Here is a 10131-nt window from a genome sequence, read left to right on the forward strand (position 1 = left end):
CCATCGGCCCCCTCGTGTATTACAATGCGCGGCGGGAGAAGACAATTGTCCGACCAACCGGCGTCTAGCAGGCGGTAGATTGCCATGCCAGACGACCGATGGCCGTCTACGGCTACCACCCTGTAATACGTGATATGTCTTGTGATTACTTACCATGCAATACGGCCGTTGATCACGCACTGCAACGCATTATCTTCAAATCCCCCGTTTTGCTGATGATGATGACGTAGGTTGCCACCGGGCCGGCATCATCCGGCGCCTATGAGGGCGCCTCCACGGTGGCCACTCTTCTCTCCCGTTCCGGATCTCGTGGCGGGACTCGAGCGGCTTTATTTATTGCAAGCAGACGTCGTTCTCTATTGTAGGCTCGATCATCCATCCGTTTTCGTCGTACCTCCTCAAACGGCTGGTCGAACTGGTGGGGGGTTTTGGCAGGTGCACCATAAAAGGAGAGCACGTGACATGAGTGCCCTCCCCTCGCTCCACTCCCCCGCCCAAACGGGCTCGTTGGGGCACGCCGCTCCCCCGTGCGCGACGGCTTGTGATGGCGGTCGCGTCGGGAGGCGTCACGGAGGGCGCGCGACTGGTCTCTCGCGCGACCAGTCTCGCGCGCGACAGACCTCCGCGCACGCGTGCGCGCCACTGCGCCCGCGCCCCCCTCGACGCCCACGAAGGCACAGAGTCCTCACAGACGGACGAAAAAGGAACATCACATATAACTAGCCACTAGTCGTAGTCGATAGCGCCCTCTAATTAGTAATGAATAATGAATCCGGGACTTCTTCCTGCACAAAGGGGGCCGCGCTAGTATGCGTACCGAGTCCCTCGGCTTCACGCTCTTCCATTAGGCCGTCTCCAATGTCCTCGAGGTCGTAATTGGATGTGTGGCGCACGAGGAAGGTGGGAACACAAACCTGTACTGCTGCCTCCGAGGCAGACGCAGCCGGGCAGTGAGCGAGGAGTTCGAGATGCAGGATTGAGTCAGCGTCTCCGTAGACTCCTGCAAGCATGCGTGCGCAACACATATCAGAGACTTTGGCCTAGGAGCTGCATGTCCGCGTCGAGGGGGGCGCGGGCGCAGTGGCGCGCACGCGTGCGCGGAGGTCTGTCGCGCGCGAGACTGGTCGCGCGAGAGACCAGTCGCGCGCCCTCCGTGACGCCTCCCGACGCGACCGCCATCACAAGCCGTCGCGCACGGGGGAGCGGCGTGCCCCAACGAGCCCGTTTGGGCGGGGGAGTGGAGCGAGGGGAGGGCACTCATGTCACGTGCTCTCCTTTTATGGTGCACCTGCCAAAACCCCCCACCAGTTCGACCAGCCGTTTGAGGAGGTACGACGAAAACGGATGGATGATCGAGCCTATCTCTATTGAATGCGAACTCGCGGAACGTCATCGCGGCTGAAATTAGCCGCAAAAGGAAAGGAGTTCATCAGGTCATCGTCATCGACCGGAGCGGAGGCCGATGAGATCTCAACAGAACCCGGACTATGTAGGACGGACGGAGCGGCTGCTGCTATTTTCACAGGTAACAAGGCTTGAGCGTGTGCCAGCATATCCGACATACGTAGAGTGGTGCGATGTATTTACTGAAGTCCCCGAGAGGCTACGTACCAATGTCGGCTTACGTGCGGTGCATGGACTCTGGAGGCAGAAACTGGACCTTGTTCCTGGATTGCTGCGCCAAACACGGTGCTGCTTCAGGCAGATATGTTGACCACGGGGCAGTGCGCCACTCGCGCGATCTTCAGATGTGGCCGGCACGAGCAAGACCACAGCCCTTGACGCACCGCTTTGCGCATGCGAAGCAATGAGGGCCGTGGGCTGCGCGTGGCGGACCTCGGCGCGAGGGAGGCGCGTTCCAGATGTTCCCGGGCGGGCTTTGAGCGGCGGCGGGATGGTCGGAAGCAAGAGGGAGGGGCTGGAAAACAGGAGGATGACGGTGAGCGGCAGGTGTTCCTGTGAGGTCAGCGCCTGCCTCTGCGCAGTGACGTACCCCGCACCAGTTCCATCTAGACGCGTGCCCTCCTGACGTCACTCTCCTTCGCCTTATATGCCCCTTCACGCCATCCCTCGTCCCCATCCTCTCCTCCCGCACTCCGCCCCTCGTGAGTACCCCGTGCCTCCTCCGAATCTCGACTCACCCGTCCTCTCTCCAGCACGCACACCCACCCTCACGACCTAACGACCTCGTCACAATGGCTGCCGGCGCTGCTGTCCCAGGCCTCTTCTTCACCTTCGCCGCCATGGTCCTCCTTATCTTTGTGCGCCGCCCGCCCTCTCCATGATTGTCGTGCAATCCTGATGAGGTGGTTTTCAGGCTTCAGTATCAGCTCCGACATGGAACAGCGTATCGTTCCTCAATGTTGGACGCCTTCACTTTGGCTGCTTCGGGTTCACGGGCTCCCAAACAAGTGTTGGATGGTTCTTCCCTAATGCCTTGGCGTACGTCTTGCCTACCGCCTCCCCATTCCGACTTTCTCACCCCATCCACAGTAGCCAGCGTCTCAACGATGACGTCTTCCACAGCCTCACCTTCGTCCTCGTCCTCATCCCTGTCGGTATGTGCACAGTTCTGTTGCGCCACTCGTCTGCATTCTCATCTTCTTCACACGTCCACGTCCAGGCGCCGGCTTGGCTGGAATCGCTGTCCTCTGCGGCCTGTGCGGCGCAGCTTACCACCGCGTTGGCACCGTCTTCATGACTCTCGTCTCCGCCCTCGCCTTCCTCGACGTTCTTGTCGCCTGGGTCATCGAGATGGCTCTCTTTGGCACCGCGCGCCACGACATGCGGAGTCGCGGCATCAACGCACAGTGGGGGAACGCCAACTGGCTCGTCCTCGGTGCGCTTGTTGCCCTCTTCGTTGGCTTCTTCTTCAGCCTGTGTGGATCCTTTGGCCACTACAGCCGCCGCAGGGCAGCCGCGTACTGAGCAGACGTAGAATCGCGCATATGCGCTTTCTCTGATCCCCGTCGCCTCCAAAACTGTTTGGATTGCCTTCTGAGACGAACGCTTTCACGACTTTTCGACATACTTTGACGATTCCGATAGTCACGCTTGTTCTTCCCTGCGTTGACGCTGTTTATTTACTGTATTATCTGTGACTTGCTTCCCCTCATATGCTACCATCAGTACCATGTACCACTAGATCTTTTGCTAATCCAACGCTGTATTACCATCATGGACACGTGATCGCGTCTCAAGATAAGTGTGCGCATGTTGCTGTCGTTGCGTTTATTTCATCACCACCTCACCTCCGACGATTTTCGAAGGTCTGGCAGCCTCATGTGCTAGACCGCTAGCACCACTTTCCCGTAGTGCTCTCTCCAGTCAGCGTCTGTGACTGATCCACGTTCACTCCGGAACGCCTCGGCAACGGGAATGGCGTACACATTCGCAACCGCGCGCATACAACGGCGTGCACGCTGACCTTACTCTTTCGTATAATGGGCGTGGCCATCTCGACTGGGACTGAGTACGTCGATTTTTCCATCTTTCACACAGACTTCCATCTGACCCACGCAGTACTACAGACCTGTGGACAAAACCCCGCCGCCATCGCTGCAGCAATACTCAGCCGGGTCCACACACCCTCCTTCCGCGTCGGAGGCCCGACAGTCCCTCGGAGACCTTCGGCGAACCCACTCCGCCCTCGTACTCGTCCAGTCCCACGTCTCGTCGAAAAAGCGCCTCTTCCTCTCTATGAGCCCCGCCGCAGCTCTGCCGATTGACGTTCCCTCCTCGAGCTTCCCGAGCTCAGCTTTCGACGACCAAGCATACCCACCCGTGCTGGCGCGCATTCCAGCTCCGATCGGGGGCGTCCCCGCCCCGCCCGACTTCGCGCCATCCTGCTTGTTCGCCGTGCTCTATGGACTCCTCGTCCCACTCGCGCTCTACCGCTCGTGCGCGCGCAAGTCGCGGAACCTGATCGTGATCTTCTCGCTCGTGGTCATTGTGGAAAGGTACGTCTCCGTTCCGTCCACGACGATCTTCCTGTCTGAGCTAATTACGGTGCGCCGCAGAGTCGCCTTCTTCTCCACCCGCGCCGCGATCTCGCGCTCGTTCTCCACGTCGACGCGCGCGTCCCCGGCCTACCTCGCCTACGCGCAGAGCACCCTCGCCGCTGGCTTCGTCTCCGTCGCCAAGGATCTCGTCGGTGCCGTGCGCGCTCTCCTCGTGCGTGCCGGCGCCCGTGCCTCCGCTCGCCCGGCCCACACCGCGAACGGCGAGCTTCGCAGACGAGCCCGTCAAGCCCCCGCGCGTCACACTCGTCCCTGCGCCGCTCCCCTCAGCGCATGCCGGCCTCCCGCGTCTGCTACCGGTGTCGTGGATATGGTCCCGGCGGCAGTCGGCCTCGGCCTCACTCGCGGGTCCCTGGATGACGCGCGAGCGCGAGCGCGTGGCGTACGAGACCGCCAGCGTCGCGCTCTCGCTCGCGTTCCTCGTCGCCCTCGCCCTCGCGCTCTCCTCGGGCGCCACGTACGCCAGGGCGCTCTTCTTCGAGTCCGCTGCGGCGCAGACGGTCTCTCTCCGGTGCGTACGCCCCACGCTTACCGCGGATATCCTGGACTGACGCGCTCCGGCGATAGGTACGCGAGCGCCGGCCTCGCGCTCGCGCTCGTCTCCGTCGTGCACGTCCTGGCGTACTGGGCGTGGGTGCGGAATCCGGCCGCGGTCGCGCTGTCCTCGGTCCTGCTCATCTCCGCCGTGTGCACCCTGCTGGTGAGCTCGCTCGTCTACGTGGCGTCCGCGATCCGCTCACAGATGATGACGCGCAGTCCGTGGTAGGGATATACAGGCTCGTCGTCGTCGGCCTCCTCACGGACGACATACTCTCGACGGACGCCGGAAGCCTGAACGGCGTCGGCTCGAAGATGGCGTTCTACGTCTTCCACGCCGCAGCGGAGTGGATGGCGATCGCTGTTCTGCTGTGTGCGAACGCGCGGGAGCGGTTCGGCGCCGTGTGGCTGCTCAGCTGTGGCGGATCTGCATGATGTGTGGGGCAAATGCTTTCGTCTCGCTTTCGTAGACATCACCACAGGCTTAGTGTACATGAACTTGGTGTACATGAAAAAGAAATCTGCGCGGTCATCAAAGCTCCTTGTGGGGAACGCTCGGTCCGTCCCCGGTGCTTTCTGCGAGCGGAGGCAACGAAGCAATCGGCCGCCCGATCTGTCGCAGGTCTTGTACCCTCCAATGAAGCTCGTCGCCGCTTGCTCTGTCTTGGTGCTCCTCCAACCAAGCGAGTGCGCTCCCGATGGCTTCACGGACGCTGACCACGTCCGTGTTTGCGCTCATCGTTTGAATCTGTGTCATGAGCGTGGAGGCAACGCCCCGCAAGTCGCTGATGGCGTGTTGTCGCCGCTGGTTCACGTACTTTTCGTCGCTGTCGTACATCTCCTTGAATATCTCCTCGATTTCCTCGTACGTGAGCCGGTCATGTGGCGGGTCGACAATAGTAATGGATTCCGACTTGCCGCTGGACACCACAGCAAACCAAGTCGTGAGTGTTATCCCCGCGTATAGGAAGGCGCTCACTTACCTCCCCAAGTCCGTCACCCTGACCGTGATTACACGGGTCGCGTCGACATCCATCGCCACCTCGATCTGTGGCACCCCTCGGGGAGCGTGTCCTATTCCCTTCAGCTCTACGCGGCCCATCTCCCTGTTGTCCGTCGTGAGCGGCCGCTCGCCCTCGAAGACGCGCACCACGACCGCGTCCTGGCCGTCAATCGAGGTGGAGAAATTCGCCCTCACCTCGCGCGGCAGGACGGAGTTGCGCGCGATGAGCGGCACGAAGATGCCCCCTGCGACCTCGATGCCGAGAGTGAATATGTTGATGTCGAAGTCTCCCGTGCAGAGGTCGACGTCGGTGTAGCCGGCGAGAATCGCGGCCTGGAGCGCGGCGCCGTACACGGCCGCTTCCTCCAGTGGGGGGACACCGGCCGAGGTTGCGTTGAGGTTGAGAGGGTCTTTGCCGAACCAGTCTCTCACCAGTTCTTGCACCCGAGGGATGTGCGCCCCGCCACCCACCAGGAGAATCTGGAGAGGAATTCCGGCGTCAGAGCCTGCGCGTCGACGATCCAGACACGAACCCACCTCGTCGACGCCGTCCGTCGGAGAGTCCTCTGCCATCGCCCGCTCGATCGTCTTCACCACGCCCTCGAACCAGTCCGCGTTGGCATCCTCGAACTCGGCCCTCGACGTCCTCCAGACCGAGTTCGGCCTGCCGTCGACCCAAGGCTCCTCGAGCCCGACGACCGCCTCGAGCGCGTCCGACAGCGCCATCTTCACGCGCTCCGCCTCGCGCTGCACCCGCGCCATCTCCCGCGTGTTCCCTCCCCAGAGCTGGGCCGCGACGCGCGCATCGAGCGCCCGCCCGCTGAGCCCCGCGTCGCGCACGTCCGCGAGGACTTCGAACACACCGTCGTCGATCGCGAGCAGCGTCGCGGAGAGCCCGCCGCCGCCGGCGTCGAGCACGAGCACGCGCGCCTCGAGGCGGTCGCGCGCGGGCTGCATCAGCTCGAGGCCGTGCGCGAGCGCCGCGGCGGTGGGCTCGTTGATGAGGCGCAGGACCTCTAGCCCGGCGAGCGAGCCTGCGGTCCTGAGCGCTTCGCGCTGCGCGTCGTTGAAGTCTGTCGGGAGGACGTGAGGACGAAGAGAGATGGAGGGAGCGGGAGGCGCGCACGGAAGGGGACCGTCACGACGGCTTGGGCGACCGGTTGGCCGAGGAATGCTTCTGCGTCTGCTTTCAGCTTCGAGAGAATCGCGGCCACCATTTCCTCGGGGGTCTGAAGCTCTGCTTTTAGATCGAGCGTTGCAGAATGCAGGAGCGTGGCTCACGAAGTCGCTCCCGCGAGGAGCTTGCATCACTACCTGGCCGTCCTGCTGGAGGACCTTGGACGGTCTTTGGGTGGGCCATAGCCCAAGTGCCGACAAAGCGACCTCCCACCACCTTTCGGGGCGTGCTTGAGTCTCTCGCCCAAGCAGTTGCTTGACATCAGGAATATAACTCTTGAGTGTGTCCGGACCCGAGATCCACTGGTCAATCGCAGCGTCGCCGGCTAATCTGTGTTCGACCATATCGTATGAGGATTTCATCCGCGTCAGACATTGACGTCACTTACAATTGACCGTTTTTATGAATACCAACCACCGATGGCGTGCTACGCTGACCGCGCTCGTTAGGAATCACCTCCACCTGCCCATCAGCACGTTTGACGGCGACGCGCGAGTACGTGGTTCCAAAGTCTGTCGCTCGAAATCAGTTGGGCCGCGTGTGTGAGTGGTATGCGTGGGCTTTACCGATGCCGACGATGACGGGGCGCTCATCTTCAGTTGTAGTGTCGTGCCCTTTCACGGCTACGGGACATAACAAGAGAATGGCGAGGAAAGCAAGGAAGACGAGGGCGACAGTCGAGGCCACTCGTCGCGATTGTTTCCGAGTGGGTCGAGCCATTGGTGGTGGTCCGTGGGCGGGCTGGGAGAACGTTGAGCTGATGGAGGGGGGCGGAGCGAGCTTGGCGATGATATATAGCACCGTCTCGGCTGCTCTCGACACGTCAGGTCCCAGTTCGCCACGAAGACACCGGGCTGGTGGCGTTGCCACTTGGTAGCATCTCTCCCTATACACGGTCAGCCACGTATGTTGGCGCAATGGGTGTTCTGACTCTATGATGTGTTGAAACAGTCGGTCCCGCTTTATTACATCCACGTTGACGTGCACATACAGCCCCACCTTGGCGCCAGAGAATGTATTCGTTGGTAGGCGTTGTGGAGGCCCTTGAAAGAAGAGGAGGTACTGAAGCTGTACATACACCATCTCCCTGCGAGATAGTCGGAATCCGTCGTGGGGAATCTAGAGTTATAAGTTCGGGGGATAGGTAGAAGTGCACATCACATCAACCTTGATTGTCTGGATTTCGATACTTTTGAATGTGATCACAGCATGTCTGAGCGTCGAGACGGATAGCGTTCTGAACGATGGGGGGAGATGAGAGACAACCTGGGTCGTACCTTTCAATCCCGGCAGCCCGCAGAGCGCGAAAGGCGCCCAAACCGTGCCCTAGTCGGGATGAACGGTCCGGAAGGCCGTTCTCCTGACAGAAAAGGAGTGGTAGTAGGACATGCTAGTGATGATACATGTACATAGGATACAAGTACCGATACCCCGTAGCTCAGCGCATCCGTATAAATACAGGCATCAAGGGAGCCCGCCCTCCACTAGAGTAGACAGCAGGTAGGCTCGTAAAAACTTAAGCGACAGTAAAGCTGAAGCAACCCGGTCAGGATTCGTTCCGCAAAAGAGAGAGCAACGGGCACTCACTAGATCATGTCATCTAGAGCACCGTGCTGGGCGACTGCGACGAGCGCCGGCTGGTGGTTCGCCGCGGTGTTGATCGACGCGAGGCGGTAGAACCCGGCCGGGAGCCCGCCGCCGACCTCGACGTTGAGCACACCCCCAGAGGCGGGCGCGTTGAGGCCCTTGAAGAATTTGAAGCCCGTCTTCGGGTTCGTCGGCGTCGTCGAGTCGAGCGCGGGGAGCGCCTCGATCACGACGTGCGAGTGGCCGGTGATGTCCCCCGCGGCGTTGGTGAACTGGGGCGCGGCAAAGTAGTTCGTGTCCGGGTTGACGAAGCTGCCGGTGTCGAGGTGGAGGACGTTCATCTGGATGGTGAAGTTCGTGTTCGCCGCGACCGTCGCTCCGTTCTTCGGGCTCAGGAACTTGGACGACGGCATGTTGTCCGAGGAGGCGATGATGCCCATCGGCGCCGGGTTGCACGACCCGGCGGCGACCTGGAGACCGTTTGTGATCGCGAGCTGGGGGCTGAGAGCACAGAAGTTGATGAAGTTGTTGGTCGAGGTCTTCGAGGCGACCTGGCCGGGGGAGGGACTGTGGTGAACAAGTGAGTGGTAGCCCGCGGAAGAGGCGAGAATATCGTACGTTGACTGGCCGTCTTGCGCGAAGCCGGTGGCGATAACAGAGCTGAGCAGAGTGGTCGAGGTCTGAGCCGCTTGAGCGTCTTCGGTGCCGCCAGTTGCCGCCGTGCCGTTGGCTGCGTTGTTACCAGCGGCAGCAGTGCTGGAAGCCTGAAAGTCGTGTCGTCAGACATCGTGATAAAAGCATGGCATTGAATAATTACCGCAGCAGCACTAGAGGAGGCAGCCGAGGACGCCGGGGGAGGGACAGCAGCCGAGGATGCAGGGGGAGCAGCCGCCGCGGAAGACGCTGCGGCCGAAGACGCCGGAGGAGCAGCCGCCGCAGAGGAAGCCGCACTGGTGGCGCCAGTGGCAGCAATGCGAGCGTCACGGTCAGCAGCAGTAGTGCAAGTAACGCTTGTTCCAGCAGAGTTGACCAGGGGAAGAGCAGCGCAGCTGATAGAGAGGTTTGTTTAGTCCATCAAGTTCGGCCTGCCGGAAAGATATCAACTTACACCTCGCTGGCGGCGCAGGGCTGAAGAACGAACCGCCCGTTCACGCACTGGGCAAACTCGTTGTTCACACAGGCATTCTGACCCGAGGTACAGGGAGAGGACGCGGTCAGGGTAGCGAACTGCGCGCTGTCAAAGTTTAGAGAAATTGTCAATAAAACATTCGCAGCAGACTGTCAAGAAGGCGTACTTTTGGGCAATGGCATCCTGGCCGTTCTGGAGCGTGAAGTCGGCACGAGCGTAGTACCGCGGCCGGGCGGAGACGGAGAGAACGAGAGAGAGAGCGACGGCGCAGACGGACAACTTCATGGCTGAGGTCGTGAAAACGAGGAAGGCGGTCAACGTCTAGAAAGGAAGGAAGGCCCGAAAGCGGACGCTAAGCTGTTCAGAAGAAGGAATAAAAAGGACCGATAAACGATCACAGATCGTGTACGTTCAGAAGAGAAGGGTGGGGCGAACGAGGGGCCGTAGAGGAGGCCCAGGTGGGTTTTATAGCCGCCACCAACGCCTCCACAGGGCAACGACCCCAGAGGGCTCCGCATGCCACCCTGCCGTTCGTGTCGCAGGTTGCGAGACACATAGCCTGTGGCAGACGAATGCGACATCAGCGCGGGTAGCCAATATATTTCTGGTGACCGACCATCCATCTTCGCACTCAGAATTCGGACCTACAATCCGGGAGCCACTAGGGCTCGGGGCCGCC

General features: G+C 61.0%; 4 protein-coding genes across 4 annotated transcripts; 2 read left to right on the plus strand and 2 right to left on the minus strand.

Annotated features, from left to right (window-relative positions):
- Positions 1-2195: 2195 nt before the first annotated feature.
- On the plus strand, positions 2196-2928 carry BXZ73DRAFT_97700 (pali-domain-containing protein; the record flags this gene model as incomplete). The annotated part of the gene is made up of 4 exons (XM_048027455.1): positions 2196-2261; positions 2318-2442; positions 2494-2558; positions 2624-2928. 4 exons carry the CDS (start codon positions 2196-2198, stop codon positions 2926-2928), a joined length of 561 nt encoding a protein of 186 aa, XP_047881543.1.
- Positions 2929-3443: 515 nt separating this feature from the next.
- BXZ73DRAFT_97701 (uncharacterized protein) lies at positions 3444-4991 on the plus strand (the record flags this gene model as incomplete). Its single annotated transcript, XM_048027456.1, has 6 exons — positions 3444-3472; positions 3531-3959; positions 4020-4177; positions 4236-4530; positions 4587-4719; positions 4776-4991. 6 exons carry the CDS (start codon positions 3444-3446, stop codon positions 4989-4991), a joined length of 1260 nt encoding a protein of 419 aa, XP_047881544.1.
- A 97-nt stretch (positions 4992-5088) lies between these two features.
- On the minus strand, positions 5089-7456 carry BXZ73DRAFT_97702 (heat shock protein 70; the record flags this gene model as incomplete). Its single annotated transcript, XM_048027457.1, has 7 exons — positions 5089-5476; positions 5540-6039; positions 6097-6632; positions 6686-6788; positions 6841-7066; positions 7125-7248; positions 7303-7456. 7 exons carry the CDS (start codon positions 7454-7456, stop codon positions 5089-5091), a joined length of 2031 nt encoding a protein of 676 aa, XP_047881545.1.
- An 866-nt stretch (positions 7457-8322) lies between these two features.
- Positions 8323-9737, minus strand: BXZ73DRAFT_41017 (uncharacterized protein; the record flags this gene model as incomplete). The annotated part of the gene is made up of 5 exons (XM_048018683.1): positions 8323-8890; positions 8942-9087; positions 9186-9372; positions 9432-9557; positions 9619-9737. 5 exons carry the CDS (start codon positions 9735-9737, stop codon positions 8323-8325), a joined length of 1146 nt encoding a protein of 381 aa, XP_047881546.1.
- Positions 9738-10131: the final 394 nt, after the last annotated feature.

Source organism: Epithele typhae (assembly GCF_022376455.1).
Source record: "Epithele typhae strain CBS 203.58 chromosome Unknown BXZ73scaffold_5, whole genome shotgun sequence".
In the NCBI taxonomy this organism is placed as follows: Eukaryota; Fungi; Basidiomycota; class Agaricomycetes; order Polyporales; family Epitheliaceae; genus Epithele; species Epithele typhae.